General features: G+C 47.5%; 1 protein-coding gene across 1 annotated transcript in view; it reads left to right on the top strand.

The window, feature by feature from the left end:
* Nucleotides 1-588: 588 nt before the first annotated feature.
* The window catches only part of DTWD2 (DTW domain containing 2), a 279,568-nt gene continuing 256,042 nt past the window's right edge, over nucleotides 589-24,114 (top strand). Inside the window, exons 1-2 of the mRNA XM_068271669.1 lie at nucleotides 589-664; nucleotides 11,503-11,854. Of these exons, the coding sequence (XP_068127770.1) occupies nucleotides 11,547-11,854 (308 nt within the window). The 5' untranslated portion in view covers nucleotides 589-664; nucleotides 11,503-11,546. The remainder of the gene's footprint in view (nucleotides 665-11,502; nucleotides 11,855-24,114) is intronic.

The raw sequence follows: 24,114 nt of genomic DNA on the forward strand, positions 1-24,114 counted from the left end.
GAGAAAGATGCAACACATGAAGAAGGTAAACAGAGTTTAAAGAAAGCTGTACACGAAAGAGAGGGGCTGCAGTACATGGGGAGATACACGTAGCGTGGACTGGAATGTGGCTGCCGCACATAGGTAAGCTACAACATATTTAGCCCAGGGGTTGAAAAATATAAATAATTCAGCCTTGAATATAGCCTTGAGTGTACCACTGCCATGCCATGGAGGCTCTCTGATGATGACAGCAGACATTCATATTTCACTGCTCTGTGATGAATTTAGAAATACTATGGAGTTCTACACCACCAGCAAGGAACACCTGCACATGCCCCTCCAGCTGGAGGATCATTATGTTTAGGAATTGCATGCTGAAAATGGGGACTGTGAGGTATTCCAGGCACTCTAATTGTATATATAGACGTAACCTTGCCTGACCGAATCGTACTAGCTGAGCCTAGCAGACAGATGAGGAGCGCGGCTATCCCATGTTATTTCACGGGTCACTCCGCCGCTCACATCACTAGACAGCGCTGGAATACAAAATCAGTGTCGCAGCGATGAAGTTTGATCCGAAGGATGTCCCGTAGCAGCTCCTTGTCACGTGACCAGAAGGCTCGCTTGGAACGCATGAAGCTGACAGCGTGCAGTGAAAGGGAAGGGAGTTTGAGCTGCATATGTGAGTGTCTTGCTGAGCAGTGATGAATAAAGCTTTTCTGTTCGCTTTTTATTTCTAGATGCTATAACATGTCATAGTAGGAGGTGCGCCTCTGTTCCCTAATGCATTGTTGAAGGTTTTTGAAGAAATGCTTGTCTGATGTAGTTCTCTACTAGAAGAGCCCTGTAGTCATAGCAAACAAACATATCTATTTTTGTTGTCTGTAACCAATCCACAAGTGTTTTTTTTCCCCCATTTTTAATGGTGGTAACCCAAGCCAGCGTGGTCATTGTTCCATATGAGGATTATAAAGGAAGACTCGAATACACCATTACTTCCTTATTGAAAGTCAAATTCCTGTGATTTTTGTTAAGTTCATTTTTTAAAGGAAACCTAAAGCAATTCATTTTAACCTACCTGGGGCTTCTACCAGCCTCCTGCTGCTGCCCTGTGCCTGTGCCTGGACAAACCAATCCTCCAGTCCTAAGCAGCAATTCACTTTTGTTTTCGGCCACTGAGCCAGTACGAGATTTCTTGTACTGCGCATGCACAGGATTTTCCCTGCGATGGGAGCATTATCGAGGATGCGCGTGGCCAGGGCCACACAGGCGCACTGGCTATTGAATGGCTCAGTCACTGACAACGAAATTAAGTCACTGTGGGACAAACTGGTCCTCTGCAGCGACTCACTTACATTTTCGGTGACTGAGCCAGTCGACGGACACTGCGCCTGCGCAGCCCTGGCCGCGTGTGTACTTTGGAGCGTCCTGCGCATGGGCAGTATGATATTTTCTCATAATCAAGGAGGGCAGTGGCCATCAATTGTCTCAGTTACTGAAAATGAAAGTGAGTCGCTGCGGGGGACTAGAGGATCAGTTTGTCCCGGTACGGGCACAGGGTGGCTGCAGGGGGCCGGTGGAGGTCCTAGGTAAGTTAAACTGACTTTTTTTTTAAATTGCTTTAGATTTCCTTAAAAGTGTGAAAAGGGGTTAGCATCTTTTGGGCAATGCTATTAAGCTGGCCATGCATCACTTTGTGTATGGCCAGATGGACCAGATAGATCCCTCTCTGATCCAATCTGATGTGAGAGGGATCTGTTCCAGCGATTCGAAATACATTTCAGCATGAAGCCTATTGCAAATGATCCGACTCCTCCTGTTCTGGGTAATAAAATCACTGCAAAGTTGGTTTAGTACAGTGATTGAAAAGCGATTTTGCAGTGATCCTATGCTTTGTATTGGAGTTCAAACTCTCTAAAAATGCTAGAGGGCTCACAATTGTGATTTGGGGTAATCACAATCATTCCTGTTGGTTCTTTTCCATTGACTTTCATTAGTCTAACTCTTTTGGAATTGGTGGCGATTCCAAAGTGTGCCTTATAAAGCTTCTGTTGGCCCCAGGCCTACTGCTTCTTCTCTTCCCCAACTGATTGACTGTCACTTCAATGACAATATCCATGTCATTAAAGCAGTGGGGTGGTTTGTCAACTCTGGCATGGTTGTACCTCTCTAGTAACTGACTTCTGTCAGTCACTATGCAAACGTTCCTGCTGTAGGAAATTACATTTAGCCCTGCCACTTATGTTTCTAGCTTCACTTCCAGGGGCTGACTTTTGTTTAGAAAAAGGGTTATTGAAAGAAGGGTATAGGTTAGGCTGCATTTTGTGGATAGCATACTGGTAAGGCTGTTGCCTTTGATGTGTCATGGGATTTCAGCCCTCTGTCAAGGGTTCAAATCCCGACTCAAGCCAGTAAGTAAAACAGTAAGGAGTCTCCAGACAAGGCTCCCTAATCATGGTCCTGGTCGCCCATGGAGCGTGGCTGCAGCTCTGGCGCTTTTGAGTCCGCCAGGAGAAAAGCGCAAAATAAATGTTCTTTATTTTGTATAGACAGTCTATACAAACTGCTTGTACAGTATCTGAATTAAGGAATTTTATGCTGGGCATACACGGCGTCGAGGGAGGCTTATCAATCGAGCCTGATGGCTCGATTGATAATATATGACGTGTCCAATCACCGCGGGGATCGATTCCGCGCTTGATACCCACGGGCGGACAATAGCGGCGCATCGAACGGAAGATAAGAAGCGCCGGCGGGAATCTATCCGGGCGGGGACGCGGCGGGAGTCGATCCGGCGGCTAATCGGCCGCCGGATCGATTCCCGCCGCGTCCCCGCCCGGATCGATTCACGCTCGTCCCCGCCGGAGCTTCTTATCTTCCGTTCGATTCGCTGCTATTGTCCGCCCGTGGGTATCGAGCGCAGAATCGATCCCCGCGGTTATCGGACATGTCGGATATTATCAATCGTACAGGTGCAGATTTGGGGTCATGCAAGTCCTGGACATCCCAATACCTTTTCATAAAAGGCCTCCCTTTTGCAGCACTCAATGCTGTTTGATCTGCCAGCTTCAGGGCACATTCTTCTGTTGTGACCTTGGCTTGCCTGACTATGCTTGATCTGCTACTCCTATTGTCTCACCTTGTTGTGACCTCAGCCTATAACATCACCTAAGCCTGCTATCCACCATTTCTGACCTTGACCTGTTAACATTGTCTTAAGCCTCATTTACACATGTAGATGAGGCGGCGATCCGGCGGCTCGATTAGCCGCCGGATCGCCTCTTCCGCATCCCCGCTCCGCCACGCGTGCGCCGGAATCAATACCCGCTCGTCGCAGCGCCGCTTATCTTCCGCTCGATTCCCTGCCATTGTCCCCTCGCGGGGAGCGAGCAGGGAATCGGCGGTGGGGAGATCCGTCCTGTCGGATCTTATCAATCGACCCGGCTTTAGCCTGTTATCCTGCAGCCCTGACCTTGGCCTGCTACCCCATCTAAGCTTGTTATTTGCCAGCATTGACCCCAGTATGTGTACGTATCACTGTTCATATCTCTCCTCATGGCAGTGTCATCTATTTTTCCTGTCACTAGAGTTGGGCCGAACCTCCGATTTTCGGTTCGCGAACTTTCGCGAAAGGTTCGGTTCGCGTTAAAGTTCGCGAACCGCAATAGACTTCAATGGGGATGCGAACTTTGAAAAAAAAAAATAATTATGCTGGCCACAAAAGTGATGGAAAAGATGTTTCAAGGGGTCTAACACCTGGAGGGGGGGATGGCGGAGTGGGATACATGCCAAAAGTCCCCGGGAAAAATCTGGATTTGACGCAAAGCAGCGTTTTAAGGGCAGAAATCACATTGAATGCTAAATGACAGGCCTAAAGTGCTTTCAAACATCTTGCATGTGTATACATCAATCAGGTAGTGTAATTAAGGTACTGCTTCACACTGACACACCAAACTCATCGTGTAACGCACCGCAAACAGCTGTTTGTGTAGTGACGGCCGTGCTTTACTGGTGCGCACCATGGCGAGAGTGCAGGTTTTGGTGGCTTTACAGCCCATATGGTCACCTGGCTGATGTAGCTGAATGACAGAACAGTGACTGTCCAGCTGATCAAATTTGGTCTGACCACAATGAGGCAACGACCTTATTATCGTGGGTGTGCCCCCCGAGACACTCATCTAGGCGCCGGTCATTGCTCCATTGTGATACGCAAGCCCCTTCACCACGGCAAGGTAATGATCACGAAGGGGAATGGGCGCATGTACATGCCTTTTCTTTTGTTGTTGCAGCTGCCCGCAGTGCAGCCAGAAAAATTAGGCAGTCATGTACACGCACCCGAAAAATTATTACAGCGGCCGCTGCTAGCAGCGGCCTAAAAAATTCAGCAATCCGCCTGGAGTCCCGGACCCTGTTGGTGGTGGCGGAGAAGGTAGTCAAGCGGCCTGCAGGCAGACATGCTGTGTGGAGGGACTGGGAGCGACTTAGTCTTCTTGGGGCAGGCCAGGCAGCCAGTCACACGGCGTGCAGGCAGAGATGCTGTATGTGCGGGGACTGACTTAGTCTTGGGGCGGGCAGCAGCCCTCCGGGATCCATGCCTCATTCATTTTGATAAAGGTGAGGTACTTAACACTTTTGTGACTTAGGCGACTTCTCTTCTCTGTGACAATGCCTCCAGCTGCGCTGAAGGTCGCTTGCGGCAGGGCAGGAGAGAAGTTGGATGGCAAATTGGGACAGCTCTGGCCACAGGTCAAGCCTGCGCACCCAGTAGTTCAAGGGTTCCTCATCGCTGTTCACAGCAGTGTCTACATCCACACTTAAGGCCAGGTAGTCGGCTACCTGCCGTTCCAGGCGTTGGTGGAGGGTGGATCCGGAAGGGCTACGGCGAGGCGTTGGACTAAAGAACGTCCGCATGTCCGACATCACCATGAGATCGCTGGAGCGTCCTGTCTTTGACTGCGTGGACACGGGAGGAGGATTAGTGGCAGTGGTACCTTGCTGGCGTTGTGCCGTCACATCACCCTTAAAGGCATTGTAAAGCATAGTTGACAGCTGGTTCTGCATGTGCTGCATCCTTTCCACCTTCCGGTGAGTTGGTAACAGGTCCGCCACTTTGTGCCTGTACCGAGGGTCTAGTAGTGTGGCCACCCAGTACAGCTCATTCCCCTTGAGGTTTTTTATACGGGGGTCCCTCAACAGGCAGGACAGCATAAAAGACGACATCTGCACAAAGTCGGATCCAGTACCCTCCATCTCCTCTTGCTCTTCCTCAGTGACGTCAGGTAAGTCAACCTCCTCCCACCAGCCGCGAACAATACCACGGGAAGGTTGAGCAGCACAAGCCCCTTGCGATGCCTGCTGAGGTTGTTCTCCTGCCGCTGTCCCCTCCTCCTCCTCCTCCTCCCCCAAAGAAACACCTTGCTCATCATCCTCTGAGTCTGATTCGTCTTCTGCACACGACTTCTCTTCTTCCTCCTCCTCCCCCCTCTGTGCTGCCGCAGGTGTTGAGGAAACAGCTGGGTCTGATGAAAATTGGTCCCATGCCTGTTCCTGCCGTAACGGTTCCTGGTCACGCTCATTCGCAGCTTCATCCGCCACTCTACGCACAGCACGCTCCAAGAAGTAAGCGTAGGGAATTAAGTCGCTGATGGTGCCCTCACTGCGGCTCACCAGGTTGGTCACCTCCTCAAACGGCCGCATGAGCCTGCATGCATTCTCCATCAGTGTCCAGTTGTCGGGCCAGAACATCCCCATCTTCCCAGACTGTTTCATTCTACTCCAGTTGTAGAGGTAGTGGGTCACGGCTTTCTTCTGTTCTAGCAGGCGGGAGAACATGAGCAGGGTCGAGTTCCAGCGAGTCGGGCTATCGCAAATGAGGCGTCTCACCGGCATGTTGTTTTTGCGCTGAATTTCCGCAAAGCGTGCCATGGCTGCGTAAGACCGCCTCAAATGCCCACAGAACTTCCTGGCCTGCTTCAGGACATTCGCTAAGCCAGGGTACTTTGCCACAAATCTTTGAACCACTAGATTCATGACATGTGCCATGCAGGCTATGTGTGTCAGCTTCCCCATATGCAAAGCGGCAAGCAGATTGCTGCCGTTGTCGCACACCACGTTGCCTATCTCCAGGTGGTGCGGGGTCAGCCACTCATCCACCTGTTTCTTAAGAGCAGCCAGGAGAGCTGCTCCAGTGTGACTCTCCGCTTTGAGACAAGCCATGTCTAAGATGGCGTGACACCGTCGTACCTGGCATGCAGCATAGGCCCTGCGGAGCTGGGGCTGTGTAGCTGGAGAGGAGAACTGCCACTCAGCCAAGGAGGAGGAGGACAGCGAAGAGCATGTAGCAGGAGGAGAGGAGGTGGCAGGAGGCCTGCCTGCAAGCCGTGGAGGTGTCACAATTTGGTCCGCTGCGCCCTGCTTGCCATCGTTCACCACCAGGTTCACCCAATGGGCTGTGTAGGTAATGTAGCGGCCCTGCCCGTGCTTGGCAGACCAGGCATCCGTGGTCAGGTGTACCCTTGACCCAACGCTCTTCGCAAGAGATGACACCACTTGCCTCTCAACTTCACGGTGCAGTTGGGGTATGGCCTTTCTCGAAAAATAAGTGCGGCCTGGCATCTTCCACTGCGGTGTTCCGATGGCCACAAATTTACGGAAGGCCTCAGAGTCCACCAGCCGGTATGGTAACAGCTGCCGAGCTAACAGTTCCGCCACGCCAGCTGTCAGACGGCGGGCAAGGGGGTGACTGGCCGAAATTGGCTTCTTCCGCTCAAACATTTCCTTCACGGACACCTGACTGCTGCTGTGGGCAGAGGAGCAGGAAGCGCTCAAGGGCAGAGGCGGAGTGGAGCAGGGTGCCTGTGAAGGTGGAAGGGAGAAAGCGGCAGAAGCAGATAATGCACCTGATGGAGGAGGAAGAGGAGAAGGAGGGTGGCTTTGCTTTTGTGTGCTGCTGCTGCTTTTGCTCAGGTGGCCATCCCATTGCTGTTTGTGCCTTTTCTCCAGGTGCCTTCGTAAGGCACTTGTCCCTACGTGAGTGTTGGCCTTTCCACGGCTCAATTTTTGTTGGCAGAGCGAGCAGATGGCTTTGGTCCGATCTGAGGCACACACATTAAAAAATTTCCACACCGCTGAGCCACCCTGGGATGTGGGCACTATGGGGACCTCAGCAGCTGATGCTGAAGGGCAAGTTGGCTGGCTGTACATAGGTGGCAATACATGGTGCCGGACAGTGCCACCAGCTGTTTCTGACGAAGAGCTGCCCCAGCTTCTTTCAGCAACTTCTCTCCTCCTCCTACTCTCTGACTCCCCCTCTGAACTGTCCCCCTCTTCATCTCCTCTATTGGGTACATACAGAGGATCCCTATCATCGTCATCATCGTAATCATCCTGCCCAGCTTCGCTTGCCTCAGACAAATCCAAACATGCACCAACATCAGTAGGTCCTTCATCCTCCTTACACGTTACATCCATAATGTTGCCGCGTAACTCAGACATATGAGCTGGTGAAAATTCATCTGGCTGTAACAACAATGGCTGTGCATCAGTGATTTCACCACTAAATAATTCTTGCGAAGTGTCAAATGCAGCGGAAGTGGTGCTAGTAGTAGCACTGGTGGCTGAGCAAGATGAGGTGTTCTGTGTCGCTAAATACTCAACCACGTCCTGACAATCTTGGGAGGTGATGGGACGTGCCTTCTTCCGAGCACTGTACTGTGGGCCAGGTCCACACGAAATTAAATTTACACGACCTCGCGCAGACCTGCCGGGTGGCCTTCCTCTGGCTCTGCCACTACCTCTTCCTCTACCTGTTTTGTCCATATCGGGTATGCACGGAGTGGTATATCACACTGCGTGCACTCACGTAGGTAGGTGGGTTCACTTAACTGCACAGGTATGCGCACTGATGCGGTGGGTTCACTGAACAGAACAGGTATACAGTGGCGGGTTCACAGAACAGGTATGCAGTGGCGGGTCCACTGAACAGAACAGGTATGCAGTGGCGGGTTCACTAAACAGAACAGGTATACAGTGGCGATTCACTAAACAGAACAGGTATGCAGTGGCGGGTCCACTGAACAGAACAGGTATGCAGTGGCGGGTTCACTTAACTGCACAGGTATGCGCACTGATGCGGTGGGTTCACTAAACAGAACAGGTATGCAGTGGCGGGTTCACTTAACTGCACAGGTATGCGCACTGATGCGGTGGGTTCACTGAACAGAACAGGTATGCAGTGGCGGGTTCACTAAACAGAACAGGTATACAGTGGCGGTTCACTGAACAGAACAGGTAAGCAGTGGCGGGTCCACTGAACAGAACAGGTATGCAGTGGCGGGTTCACTAAACAGAACAGGTATGCAGTGGCGGGTTCACTAAACAGAACAGGTATACAGTGGCGGTTCACTAAACAGAACAGGTATGCAGTGGCGGGTCCACTGAACAGAACAGGTATGCAGTGGCGGGTTCACTTAACTGCACAGGTATGCGCACTGATGCGGTGGGTTCACTGAACAGAACAGGTATGCAGTGGCGGGTTCACTTAACTGCACAGGTATGCGCACTGATGCGGTGGGTTCACTGAACAGAACAGGTATGCAGTGGCGGGTTCACTTAACTGCACAGGTATGCGCACTGATGCGGTGGGTTCACTGAACAGAACAGGTATGCAGTGGCGGGTTCACTAAACAGAACAGGTATACAGTGGCGGTTCACTAAACAGAACAGGTATGCAGTGGCGGGTCCACTGAACAGAACAGGTATGCAGTGGCGGGTTCACTTAACTGCACAGGTATGCGCACTGATGCGGTGGGTTCACTGAACAGAACAGGTATGCAGTGGCGGGTTCACTTAACTGCACAGGTATGCGCACTGATGCGGTGGGTTCACTGAACAGAACAGGTATGCAGTGGCGGGTTCACTAAACAGAACAGGTATACAGTGGCGGTTCACTAAACAGAACAGGTAAGCAGTGGTGGGTCCACTGAACAGAACAGGTATGCAGTGGCGGGTTCACTAAACAGAACAGGTATGCAGTGGCGGGTTCACTAAACAGAACAGGTATACAGTGGCGGTTCACTAAACAGAACAGGTATGCAGTGGCGGGTCCACTGAACAGAACAGGTATGCAGTGGCGGGTTCACTTAACTGCACAGGTATGCGCACTGATGCGGTGGGTTCACTGAACAGAACAGGTATGCAGTGGCGGGTTCACTTAACTGCACAGGTATGCGCACTGATGCGGTGGGTTCACTGAACAGAACAGGTATGCAGTGGCGGGTTCACTAAACAGAACAGGTATACAGTGGCGGTTCACTAAACAGAACAGGTAAGCAGTGGCGGGTCCACTGAACAGAACAGGTATGCAGTGGCGGGTTCACTTAACTGCACAGGTATGCGCACTGATGCGGTGGGTCCACTGAACAGAACAGGTATGCAGTGGCGGGTTCACTAAACAGAACAGGTATACAGTGGCGGGTCCACTGAACAGAACAGGTATGCAGTGGCGGGTTCACTAAACAGAACAGGTATGCAGTGGCGGGTCCACTGAACAGAACAGGTATGCAGTGGCGGGTTCACTAAACAGAACAGGTATACAGTGGCGGTTCACTAAACAGAACAGGTATACAGTGGCGGTTCACTAAACAGAACAGGTATGCAGTGGCGGGTCCACTGAACAGAACAGGTATGCGCACTGATGCGGTGGGTTCACTGAACAGAACAGGTATGCAGTGGCGGGTTCACTAAACAGAACAGGTATGCAGTGGCGGGTCCACTGAACAGAACAGGTATGCAGTGGTGGGTTCACAGCACAGGTATGCAGTGGTGGGTTCACAGCACAGGTATGCAGTGGTGGGTTCACAGCACAGGTATGCAGTGGTGGGTTCAATGAACAGGTATACAGTGGCGGGTCCACTGAACAGAACAGGTATGCAGTGGTGGGTTCACAGCACAGGTATGCAGTGGTGGGTTCACAGCACAGGTATGCAGTGGTGGGTTCACAGAACAGGTATGCAGCCAGACAGGAACAAGCTAAGCCTAACTAATCTTTCCCTGAGAGACAGTCTGCAGCAGCTCGCCCTACTCTGACTAATGCAGGCACACGAGTGGCCGTAATGGCCGCCGCTGCCTGCCTTATATAAGGGGGGGTGGGGCTCCAGGGGCTAGTGTAGCCTAATTGGCTACACTGGGCCTGCTGACTGTGATGTAGAGGGTCAAAGTTGACCCTCCATGTGCATTATGGGGCGAACCGAACTTCCGCAAAGGTTCGCCTGCGGGACGCGAACGCGAACCACTGAAGTTCGCAGGCGAACCGTTCGGCCCAACTCTACCTGTCACTGGTGGGAAAGTCTTATGCTGGGCATACACGGCGTCGAGGGAGGCTTATCAATCAAGCCTGATGGCTCGATTGATAATATCCGACGTGTCCGATCACCGCGGGGATCGATTCCACGCTCGATAATAGCGGGCGGACAATAGCGGGGAATCGAGCGGAAGATAAGAAGTGCCGGCGGGGACGAGCGGGAATCGATCCGGGCGCACGCGTGGACGAGCGGGGACGCGGCGGGAGTTGATCCGGCGGCTAATCGGCCGCCGGATATTAGCCGCCAGATCGACCCGTGTATGCCCAGCATTAGACTGCGATCTGGTGCAGGAAACCAATCTAAGTATCTAAAGAAGGTCCGCACAGCACTTTAAAAGGATCTTTTTATTGCTTCATCACCATATACACACAATCGATCATAAATCCGACGATCGTTTTTCAGGGTCACACATGGTCCCCTTTGTCAAGGCACAGTTACGATCACTGTACAATACTGTAATAAGTACTGTACGGCCCCCAAAACAATTGTCGGTTTTACAATTGATTGTGTGTATATGGTGATGGAGCAATAAAAAGTTCCTGTTAAAGTGCTGTGCGAAACTTCTTTGGATACATGTATGGACTTTGGCTACTTGGTTCTGCACCCACCACCTCTGCTAGACGTTGGTGTGCGACTTTGGGGTTACCTGGAAACCAATGGGATTGCACTCCATCAACCATTGTGGGAGTCAACAAAATCCATTACACTAGGACAGTGATGGCTAACCTTGGCACTCCAGCTGTGACAAAACTACAAATCCCATCATGCCTCTGCATGCAATGCCTCATGGGACTTGTAGTTCCGCCACAGCTGGAGTGCCATCACTGCACTAGGAGAACCCTTCATTAGAAAATAACTTCATGGTATTTCAGAAACATTTCTAGATCTACAGCATTTTTTAAAGGAGCAAAACAATTTAGCACAGTACTCACCTTGTTTTTATGTAGCTGTGTCTATTAACAATAACTAGCCACATTTTTATTTTGTTTTAAAATATTGATGGGGAAATCCCATAAAACTGGAAGAGGGGGCTCGAGGACTGTTGCTCATAGAAACATGTACTTGGTTAGACTGACAGTCCTCTACTTCCTGTTCTCCCAGCTTCAGTGAGACCTCTGAATAGTTCTGTCTTGTTTATAACTGTGTATTTTCCTTGCAGGTATGCATCATACATTATCGAGATTAAAGTACACAAGGGAGTAAATGGCTGAAGGCATTGCTCAGAGCAGAGTATCCACCGCATGCACCACAGTTCTTCAAGTCCCAGCCGCTCACTGTAACCCGTCTTGTGTCAGCTCTGAAACCAGCCAGAGTTCAGATGGGCATCTCCAGTTATCTGAGCCTCTAAGCACTGTGTCGTCTGATCTTGAAGTGGAAGATGTATTTATGAATTCATGTAACATAGATGACGCTAATGAGGATTTATCAGATGAAGAAAGTGCCATCCAGGGACTGTCTGGCCTCCCTGTAGAGAGCAGTCCAGCCAGAAGAACCCTGTGTGTGAGGTGCAGGTGAGATCTTTCACTAAATCTGTCAGGTGGACAACACCGTTACAGTTTATGGTTTGTGTTGATGTTGCAGGTTAGGAGTAGACACACAAGTACTTTTCTAGCAATTATCAATCTAATCTACAAAAACAGAGTTTAACTATGAACTGTGCCCCACAGCAAAACTTTGAGGCCAGTTTAACATTGCAAGCACCGCATCGTACCACAGATGTTAGGCTTCATATGATCCTGTGCCAGGATGCAGCAACAGGGTCATATGTATATGCCTCCCCCCGGCTGCTGACGTGGGCAGGAAGTATGTCACTGGGATTCCTGTTAGTCCACACATGCCACCTCACACCATGCTCACATTATGCACACTGCCAGCGTCGTCCATTGACTTGCATTACTGCATAATCAGTGCGGCAGTCACAGATCATGCAGTAACACGCTGCAGACTTTGCGTCCGCATTGCAGCGATTTGGATACTTCCAACATGTTGCATCGTGTAAAGTGTGTAAGTCTCTGTAGACTTGCATGGCCCTTGCGGCGGGGAAAAGTACTGCAAAGTGTGCAAGGGACCTCATGGAAGCCCCCTAAGATTCAAACATTTATCCTTTTGATGACCACCACGAGTCATAAAACAAGAGTGACCATTATGATCTTCCCACCAGTGGGAATGGGACCACACCTACACATCCCCTGGAGGCTGGAGGTCTGTATGGGGGTGAGGGGGGGAGTAAGTAGTTTGGGTCCCTCACAGCTCTGGGTCCCCCATTCTTGTTGCAGGGGTTCCTCCACTTATTGTTAGGCCCCTGTCCAGAAATCCTTGGAGAAGCATGTTATTAGTTTGATCAGAATAGTCAATCAATTAGGCTCTGTTCCCACTTGAGCTGAGAACAGACATTTTTTGTGCATTCTCCGCTCATCGCAAAACTGACAGGAGCCGTTGACAATTGTCACTCTGCAACGGATCCATGGGAACTGTTGGGGTAAGCAGGCCGCACTTCTTTGCAGTCCACGGTAATCCCGGGCAGATGGATGCATTCACTATATAGCCTATTGTGGTAATGCATCTGCCTCGGGCTCCAGCCAGACCACAGCAGACCATCGGAGTGGACACTACACTGTCTTCTCCCTCTGGCTGCACGTGATTCGGCGCAAGTGGGAACCGAGCCTTACTGTCTGGTTGCAATTATGTGTTCATGCCTCACTTCAGCTTATAGAATTACTTAGTTGACAAAACCAAGGGTGGTTGTAAAGTAGCTAGCTGCTACTGAGATGGGGGTGACTGTTCCCAAAAGTGGCCATGCAGAGCCAGCATTTCCACAGATGCCTCTTTCATGTGGAATGAATGTGTCATTTTAGGAAAGATGTAGAAGTGAAAAAAGGTGCAAAAAGTTTCTCTTGTTGCTTTGTGCAGACTTATGAGTTAATGAGACATACACAGAGAAGAGAATTCTGGGTAACTTTAAGAACAAGCCCTATACCGTTGTCAATGTTTTTATCAAATTTCCTACCTGATTTAAAAACAGAAAAGTTACATACTGTCTGATCCTTTTTGAGCCCACCACTGGTCACCAGGGAACTCTTCTTCGTTGCCGCACTCTCGCCTGTGAATTTGCTCATCTTCACAACACACACACACACACACACACACACACACACACACTTTGCTCATCTTCACAACACACACACACACACACACACACACACACACACACACACACACACACACACACACACACACACACACACACACACACACACACACACACACACACACACACACACACACACACACACACACACACACACACACACACACACACACACACACACTCTTAAAGGGACTCAGAGCTGAAAATAGTCATAGAAAATCTTCCTCTTTTGCTCCCTTTCAGACCTCTACAGTTCTCCTCATTTGAGGCCCCTTTTACACTGCACCAGTTTCATTGCGTTACCCTTTCTGCAGAGTAGTGCAACAGCAATGAAAGTCTGTGGGGCCTAGCATGTTCACCCCACTGCGTTGTGCCAGAAGTGCCTGAATTTGCCGTGGATCCGTTGCAAAGTGAACAGCGCGTTACCATCGGATTTCTGTGGTGGAACGCATGTAAATCAGTGGGCGACGTTGAAAATTTAAATCTGTTGGTGGCAGCACGCATGCGCTGAACAACGTGATTACAACAGGGAAACCCAGGAATCCCAGTGACCTACTTCTGTCCAGCAGGGAGTATGTCACTGGACTAGGGGTGGGCAGCACTATGCATATGACCCTGTTGGCACACTCTGCCGCAGGGTCATATGAATCTAGTTTTTGGTTTTGCGGTGCAATGTGAGGGGGCGGAGCATCGCAAGTGTAAAACCGGCCTAAAGGACCGCTATCGTAAAGAACTGTAACATTTAAAATAGATGTGTACATATACATGTAAGATGTACGTTGCTCTCTGAGTAATTTACATTATCAACTACTTTTTTCCTATGTTGCTGTCGCTTACAGTAGGTGTTATTTATAACGCCAAATCTCTAACTGACTGGCCAGTGTCGGTCTTTTTGTTTCTTTGACTCCCACCCTATGAGTTATCCATGCAGCTAATATAGCGTGTGTATTCCGCACTCAGTACTTTAACACTTCCATTGCCTGAATAAACCGGAATTGCATGAACAATGCCCAGAGTTCCTTGTTGTTTCTACTCTTACCGACTGGTTTTGAAAAATGTGTTCTTCCTGTTCTGAAACACTCCCTGTCAAGGGACTTTACAAAAATGCTGTCCAGGCAAACATTGCATACACATATTGACCCTTTGCACTCTGAAGTTCGTATGTGCAACAGCTTTATTCACAAACGGCAATAAAAAAGCTATTAAAGATTAAAATGAAGAATCTTAGTTTACAAAAATTTGCAGCATTTTTTTTTTATTTTTTTTTTGTAAATTAGTTACAGAAACCACATAAGGATGTGTTGTTGTACAATGGAGTACAGCATGGTAACGCACTCCATGCAGTGTCTTACTGAAATACATGCGTATAAACTGTTACCGTGAAGCATTCTTTTAATTGACTACATGCCACAATGTATTTGAAGCATTGCTTCAATAATGTGCTGCATTTTCCCAATCCGTTGAATTGCGTTCCTGCTGGGACAGGGAATGCAATGTCCACTGTGAACGTAGCCTTATTCAGAGCCCAGAATTAAATGTTACTGAAAATCTGTAGAATGACTTGAATATTGCAGTCCACCAATAGTCACTATGTGATCTGATTAAGCTTGAACTGTTCTGTAAAGAGTGGGCAAATACTGCACAGTCTAGGTGTACAAAAGTTAGTAGGTGAGTATTCCAACATCCTCAAAGCTGTATGTATGACACAAGAGGAGGTTCCACAAAGTACTGACACAAGAGTGATCCATCTTAGGGCCAGTGCACACCAGAGTGGTTCTGAAACATTTTTTAAAGCGCTTGCAGGGGGGAAACCGCTTAGCTAATGAAAGTGAATGGGATGGTGCACACCAGAGCGGTTCGTTTTTCCCCCAAATGCAAACTCCTGTCCTGCAGCATTTTTTAGGTTTCTGAGGTGTTTCTGCCTCAATGTTAAGTATAAGAAAGTGGAAAACTGCTCTGAAAAACGCTAGATCAGAGCGGTTTTCCAAGCGTTTTTGTTACAGAAGTTGTTCAGTAACCGCTTTACTTTAATAAAATATGACATCTGCTACACAAAAACGCTCCAAAAAACGCTAGGCATGTTTAGAAAATCTCTCTAAACATCTGCTTCAAAAACCTGTAGCGTTTTGCGGATCTGCTAGAGGTTTTTGGTGTGCACTGGGCCTTAGTGATTTTTTTTCTTCTAGTTTAATTTCAAAAGTGTTGCTAGACAGGGCTGGCGCTTCCACAGGGGCAAATTGGGCAATTGCCCATATCCCCCTGAGATACAAAAGTGACATGAATGTCTGATTGATTGATAAGAGATTACTGTTCACGGTATATATGTTAGCTTCTTTTAGTACTGGATGTTCTATGATAGTTCATTACAACACTGGCAGTTATAATTCAAAATAACATATTTGTTCATTCCCATCGAAAACTGGCTATGAACCCTAACATTCTCATGGAAGATTGACCATGAAATGCTGCTAGTCACAACACTAGTGGTTATTTTAGTAAACCTGTTTTTTCATTCTCATGGCCAACTGACCATGAGAATGTTGCTATCTCCAACACTAGTCAAAACATGAGATGTTGTGCAAAATTCTCACATAAGCAACAATAGTCAGACGTGTTCTGTGACGCTTCTAAAGCACATTGTGATCACGCAGTCGTGTCTTGTCTGCACAGGCGCACTGATACAAGCACATGGTGATCACGCACATTGATGAAACATGTTCTACACCTGCGCAGTTATTGAATTCTGTCTATATAAAGGAGGGAAAATACTTTCGAGTTGGGACTCTTCAAGGACAAGCAGACATGCCGTCTGTTTGTGTCGCCAGGTATTTCCCCTCCGAGGTCGCTGAGGTCCCCCGATCTTCACTGGGTGATACTATAATACTTAGAATATTAGTAAGAATATTGGTGCTCACTAATTACTCAAGTACAATGTAACTATGATTCTGCAAGCCTAGATAATTATTATAACAGGATTGTAGCTCAATAAATATTACTATTGAACCTTTCCTCATGTTTTGCTGCAATTTATTTTACCCACTACGGTGGTGAGGGAAGTTAGAGGGTTTAAAAACCTTCCCGTGAGGCAAAACACCCCCGAGCCGGCTGCCAGCCCCTCCTCCCTTTTCCCCAAGGTCTTCACCAACTTTATTGTGGTCCCTGGGGCCAAGGCACAGTTTTCGGCAGCAGAGCAAACTTGCCTGTCTGCTCCTTAATCAGTCCGTGCACTTCTGTCTTCATCCCTGCTGACCTCCTCTTCTCCCTGACCCAGCAGCATGTTAATAACATTCTGCCAGGTCCCAGAGAAGAATTACCCCTGTGAAAATGAAGATGGGAGCGCATGGTCTGAGTTAGGTTCGCTGCAAAAATTCTTCAGAGGCCCAGCAGCTGGCTTGGGGGCTCAGGGGGCCCCTAATGCCAGAGGAGGTAGTGGGGGGTTCAGGAAGGACCCCATGTTACTTTGGCCCAAGGCCCCATTTTAACTAGAACTGGACCTGTTGCTAGCCTATATTTTACTTTTCTGTTTTAGGTTACATTGAGTAAATACAGAAAAAAAAGTACAGTATGTTGCATCTTTGTCTTCATGTGAGACTGCAGAACATCAAAAATATAACAATTTAAAGTAATGATTCTTTTCTATGCCTCACTATAAAAGGCACCTTGCACAGTGTGCTAATGCTTTGTGTTTACAGTTTAGAGTTGCTGTGGTTCGATATAAGGCCCATACTGGTTCCAGATGATGTAATGGCTATACCACCTTTCAATCCAGTCAGCTATTTGCTAATTCAGCTCTGCTAATGTAACTTCATGTCAAAAGACTCTTCTTTTTATATTTATATTGATTTACGTAATGTTGAAAATACAGCTAGATAGAAAATAAACATAATCGTGTCACGCACCATTAATACAATCAGTACATGCTGTGGAATGGAAAATGATTTATTGATCACTCTCTTCTCTACTAAGGAGCATCATTTCATGCTGTGCAAAGGTTGCTAATGTTAACACCTTAACTAAGAAGCTTATCTTGTAAGTCAGACCACTCTTGAGATGTTGTAAATGTGTGGGGTGTTGCGCATTGCATGCAGATCCACATATTAAATTCATCCAATTTATTGTATGCTGTCCAGCGCAGTACATTAGATAAACTGTTGTAATCCTGGCAGGATAATTCAGGGTGTTGTCACTTGGACGCCAATCAGAAGTGAAAGGAAAGCATCATTCATACAAAGGCCAACTCAAATACTAATCCTTTTTAAAGTGTAACTGTCAGGCATAAAATAAAAAATCAATTTTTTATTTGTATCTGGTAAACAAGTAATAAGGATGCTAACCAGGCAATCCAAAAGTTAAAAGCCACCATTACTTTTCTTGTTGATAAATGATCATTCCCCAATTTACCTGACTCCTATTTTGTACATCTGCCACACAAAGGAAGTTGCAGGGCATCCTGGGTTCTTTTTTTTTTTTTTTGCTTCTTTACTTTCCCCTCAGTCTAAACTAATGCAGCCTGATTGGCTGAAGCATCTTTCCCTCCTGTTTTCCCCACACACATCTGTTCCTTTCTGATTGGCCAATATTTCTCATGCTGAAACAAAGCACTGTCTATTTCAGAGCTTGGTGGGAGTGCCTGAAGACTGGGAGGAGGGCGGGCAATGAATACACAATCAGGCAGAGGAGAGTAAGGGAGGAAATGACATCGGGATTGGCTTCAAGATAGACACTGTTAAAATGGAGAATACTAAAAAGGATTTTTTTTTTTTTTTTACTATACAAAAATCGCTAAAATCAAAATGTGGACAGTGCAATACATATGTTATGTAAGTAGAGCAAGTATTTATTTACTTATATATGTGTCTTCTTTTCTGAGATAGAATGGCTGACAGCTCCTCTTTAAGCCTAGCACTGACTTGAGGCCCCTTTTACAATTGCAGGTTAAACCTGTGTTGTGTTACCCCATTTGACCTCAAGGAGCTGCAAAAGCAATGAAAGTCTAAGGAGACTTTCACACTTATTGTGGTCCATTGCAATGGATGTATCTAAGCCAATGCAAGGGAAGCAGCAAGTTAACGCAAGCAGCACGCTTAACTTATGGTACTTGGGGCAATGGACGTCTATGGGCGATGCACGTAGTGTAAATGACGTAGTGCTGTCAGGCTTGTCTGGTCAATGACTATAGGTCAGGCTGTATGCCCATATGACTGACCAATAGCCTAGCCCATAACACCTGCACAAACTCCTTCCTAGTACAAAACTACAATAACCCTGCAGGTAGATGTAGCATATAGGCTGACAGATAGCATCCACCTAACAGAACCAATAGTGATAATACAAAGCACAGTATCACAATGATATAGTCACCTGAGGCCTCACGGATGACACTATCCAGATGAGAATCAGATGACTGCAAGCAAGAGATTAGTATGCAGATCAGGTGCTTAGAGATAACTTGGTCAGATGTCAGGGCAGGCAGTATTCATGCAAATCCTTATCCAGTCCGAGATTGATCCAGGCGGCAATCAGGGAAGCTCAGGTACAAGCAGAGTCGGTAACAGGTGATCCAATCAGAAAGCATGGTCAGGAACAAGCAGTGGTCGGTAACAGGAAATCAATCTAGAAATACGCTTGGTCAGGATACAGGCAAAGTCGGCAACAATATCAATCAACTTTGAGCGCAATCTCAGCAACAAGCCCAGCATAGGCTATCACGGGCGATAACTGAGGGCGCTCACCTAACATTTATACAAGGACTAACCAATCAGAAAGCTAGGGAATCCAAAGTACCCAATCCCATAGCAGTGTGTCAGCAAGTCAGCTGACATGCAGTGAGCACATGTGATTGTTTACAGCGGGGGAGTGTGTACTGAGAACGCGTCCGCCGCTTATCCCAATGGGAGCTGAGCGGCCTGCGCTCCAGTGACGTCAGTGAGCTGCCGAGACCCAGAGGCTTGCGCCTCAGCGTGGGTCTCGGCATTCTGCCGCCATGAGCAGCCAGAGGATCTTACAAGTGCGTTGCGGCGTGGATGCGCGTACTGAAAGGAATTCCAATGTCATACTACCTATGTTTTGCGTATTTTTTAATTGCTTCCCTTGTTCAATGTAGTAAAATTCATTATCATATTTATAAAAAAAAAAAAAATGCAACAGAAATACAATCCTCTGCATCTCCATTGAAATACATTATGTGTGTTTTACTTCCTTTTTTAAAAATATACAGCAAGTTGTGCGTTTTGAAAAATGCACATTGTAAAACAGTGCTGTACTATTTTTTTTACACAGCCCAAACACTTTCATTATGGGCAAAATGCGTTTTCCGCAATACTAGTGATTCTGTCTTGCTCCTAGCCTCTCTGGTGTCTATTCTACCTGCAGATTGCGTGGTTATTGTAATCGTAGAGCTCAGTTTCCACTGAAGTGATTACATTTTACCAGTGCATTCAATGGGTTCAAAAGCAAATTGCACACTGGGCACAGTGCTATGCAGCGTTTTTTTTTTTCTTTTTTTTTTTTCTTTTCTGCAACTTCCCTGTTAAATTCCTCTTTATTTTTTGGGTATGGAATGGTCTGGGAAATGCTATTGCAGCGCAAAACTAAGGGCTGGTTCACACTGTGTGCGATTGCGCTCAGTTTGCTGATAGCCAGCGATCAGAAAAGCACTACAGCAGTGTCATGCTATGAGGGTGTTCTCCCTGCAGCGTTTCGATTTTCAGAAAATTGAAACCGTGTCGCCAGTACCATTTTTAGAGAGAATGTGCAAAAATGTGCATTTCTTCAAAAATCGCTCTGAAAATCACTTTGCAAAACAGAGTGTGAATTTACATGGAATCGCATAGGCCTACTATGCGATTCCATGAAAATCGCTCTGAAATGCCAGGGAAAGCACTTGGTATAAATTGCAAACATTTGTAACCACAGTGCACAGTGATTGCCTTTGCAATCACAATTTCCTAGAAAAGGGTCCTTACTGTGGTGTAGTATAATGAAAGGTTTCCTAATCCCTAACCCTACCCCTGTTATCTATTGACAAGGTTCGTATGTGTGAAAAAAATGCCTCGTCAATTTCATTAATGAATGGATTAATGAGAGATGGGAATTCTGTTAGCAGTGAGTGAAGAGGGAGCAGGGTGACATACTTTTTCCTGAATGAGTGGTGGTGGGGAATGGGGAAGGGAGCTTATTTTCTCACAACACAGCCCTTGTCTTTTGGCCGTTCTGTGCTGGTTAGGGGTAAATTGGACACACCAGCAGTTAGATTCATACTTCACTTAAGGTAGCCATACATCTAGTGATTTGGCTGTACTATGGACAATTCGGTTCCATCATTTGATAGAATCAACAGAGAATCGAGTGTGTTCCACAATTCCCAATCGATGAAAAGTGCCTGATTTGATGTCGAGTCAATCAGCTTAGTTGATCGAGCAGGTTGCAAGATATCGGTCAATCGCACAGGAATCTGCTATTGTTATCATGTCATTCTATCGACTCTTAATCGATTTTGCATTCAGAGCATGGAGACACAACATCGGTCAGATCGAATGTGAAGGTGAATCTCAGGTGAAACGCATAGGATATCGTTTGTAGTGTTTGGGTCACTAGTCAATAGACTTTCGATCAACCACACCAAAGTCAATTCCTTAAATAAGTTGATCGCTTTGTCGATTGAATCAGAATTGCTAGATGTATGGCTAGCTTTAGATTCATACTTAAAGAGACTCTGTAACATTCAAAAGATCCCCTGGGGGGTACTCACCTCGGGTGGGGGAAGCCTCCGGATCCTAATGAGGCTTCCCACGCCGTCCTCTGTCCCACGGGGGTCTCTCCGCAGCCCTCCGAACAGCCGGCGACTGTGCCGACTGTCATTTCAATATTTACCTTTGCTGGCTCCAGCGGGGGCGCTGTGGCGGCTTTCCATTCCGAACTACACGGAAATACCCGATCTCATTCGGGTCCGCTCTACTGCGCAGGCGCAGGAAACTTGCGCCTGCGCAGTAGAGCGGACCCGACGGCGATCGGGTATTTCCGTGTAGTTCGGAGCCGACAGCCGTCAGAGCGCCTGCGCAGGAGCCAGGAAGGTAAATATTGACGTCACCGCTGCCCGGACTCCACGGAGGGCTGCAGCGAGACCCCTGACGGATGGAGGACGGCGTGGGAAGCCTCATTAGGATCCGGAGGCTTCCCCCACCCGAGGTGAGTACCCCCCAGGGGATCTTTTTATGTTACAGTTCCTCTTTAACCACCCTGGCGTTCTGATTAAATCGCCAGGGTGGCTGCGGGAGGGTTTTTTTTAAATAAAAAAAAAACTATTTCATGCAGCCAACTGAAAGTTGGCTGCATGAAAGCCCACTAGAGGGCGCTCCGGAGGCGATCTTCCGATCGCCTCCGGCGCCCAGAATAAACAAGGAAGGCCGCAATGAGCGGCCTTCCTTGTTTTGCTTATATCGTCGCCATAGCGACGAGCGGAGTGACGTCATCGACGTCAGCCGACGTCGTGACGTCAGCCGCCTCCGATCCAGCCCTTAGCGCTGGCCGGAACTTTTTGTTCCGGCTACGCTGGGCTCAGGCGGCTGGGGGGACCCTCTTTCGCCGAGCGGCGGCGATCAGGCAGCACACGCGGCTGGCAAAGTGCCGGCTGCGTGTGCTGCTTTTTATTTCATTAAAATCGGCCCAGCAGGGCCTGAGCGGCAGCCGCTGGCGGTGTTGGACGAGCTGAGCTCGTCCAGACCGCTCAGCTGGTTAAAGAAAACCTGAACTGAAAATTAAAAGTCAAAATAGGCATACAAAAGTCATACTTACCTCCTGTGTAGTCTACTCCTCCAATCTCTTTCTCCTCTCCCGCGTCCTGTATGTCCACTGTGATCAAGGGAATTCTCCGTCCTCCATTTTGAAAATGGCCATTACCCCATAACAGCTTTCTGGTCAGCACACTGTTAACAGAAGGGAAGGTCCGCACTTGTCAGATTGAAGTAACCTTTATTAAGGACATATCAAAATTAAAACTCGGGAGGCATCATAGCTGACATGTTTCGGACTCAAACGTCCTTAATCATGAGCTATGATTAAGGACGTTTGAGTCCGAAACATGTCAGCTATGATGCCTGCCGAGTTTTAATTTGGATATGTCCTTCATAAAGGTTACTTCAATCTGACAAGTGCGGACCTTCCCTTCTGTACTGCATCCTTTGGTCTTGCTAACCTGGGTCGAGCACTGCAGTGGAAGTGGTGGAGTGGAGCTGTGTTCACTTTGCAAATTGGACAGCACACTGTTAAACTGTAAAATCGTCCACTTAAAGAGAAACTCCGACCAAGAATTGAACTTTATCCCAATCAGTAGCTGATACCCACTTTTACATGAAAAATATAATGATTTTCACAAACAGACCATCAGGGGGCGCTGTATGACTGATTTTGTGCTGAAACCCCTCCCACAAGAGGCTCTGGTACCTTACGGTACTCTGGGCAAACTGCCACAATGTAACAATGACACACACAGGAAATGGCTGTTTATAGCTGTCTGTTAAAGCCAGAACAGCTACATAATCTGCCCACAGTAACAATGTCACCATGTAATACATGTCAGAATGTGAATCTGGGAGAGGAAAGATTTTACAATGAGCAAACTCTGACTAAATCATGTATACATAATTATTGTAAAAATTAAGCACCTTTTTATATTAAATTATTTTCACTGGAGTTCCTCTTTAAGACATAGGGAAACATGGACATTACCGGGCATATCAGTTGTCCACTCAGCTATAACTGACAGCAACTGATATATAACTGACAGCAACTGATATATTTCAGTTCTGACAAAATGTTGTCAGAACTGGAAGGGATCCTTGTCAGAAGAAAATGGTGAGCTTCTGAGTGGAACTGATGGCAACTCAAGGTAACTATTTAATGTTCATTTGAAGTTACCTTATGTGTTTATTTTAAATAATTTTACTCAGTACAGGTTCTCTTTAACTTTTGAAACCATCGATTTGAATGGGTGGTAAAAAATTCAGCTATGGTCAGTTTTCTTAGCTCTGGATTGTGTTTTTGTTGCTTTGTATCATGATGTGAATGGTTGAGGCCAGTTTGACACTTGGCCATTGCGTTGCAGTCCGATGCTCCACCCCCATCGCAATGCCAAAAACTACATTCATATGTCCCTGCGGCAGAGTGCGCTGACCGGGTATTATGCATAGCGCCACCTCCCGCACGCCCTTTGCCACCAGTGACGTACTCCCTGCTGGACAGGAAATACGTAACTGGGTTTCCCGGGCTCCCCGTCATATTTGCTTAGTACCGTGCATGCGTGCCGCACTGCTGCCCATCTCAAAGTCGCCTTTTGTGTGTTTATATTCGTAACTCGCACATTGTGTTACACACTTTATGTTGCTTGCATTAACACTAGTAAAATGGCTGTGCACTGATTCACTTAATAGAAGTTTCTTTTAATGGCGAGGCCTAAATGAGCACTCACACATTCAGCTTAATCATTTTCTCTGAGAGTTTACTTTCCTTGTTTCTGGTGTGTATTATTGAGTCACCTTCACTATGCTTCTCATAAAAAATTCATAAAGAAGCAATAGCAGGAAAGGGACTCCCTGTAAAGTCAATCATGGCCAGAGGAAAGGAACA

Source organism: Hyperolius riggenbachi, chromosome 1, assembly GCF_040937935.1.
Source record: "Hyperolius riggenbachi isolate aHypRig1 chromosome 1, aHypRig1.pri, whole genome shotgun sequence".
Taxonomy (NCBI): Eukaryota; Metazoa; Chordata; class Amphibia; order Anura; family Hyperoliidae; genus Hyperolius; species Hyperolius riggenbachi.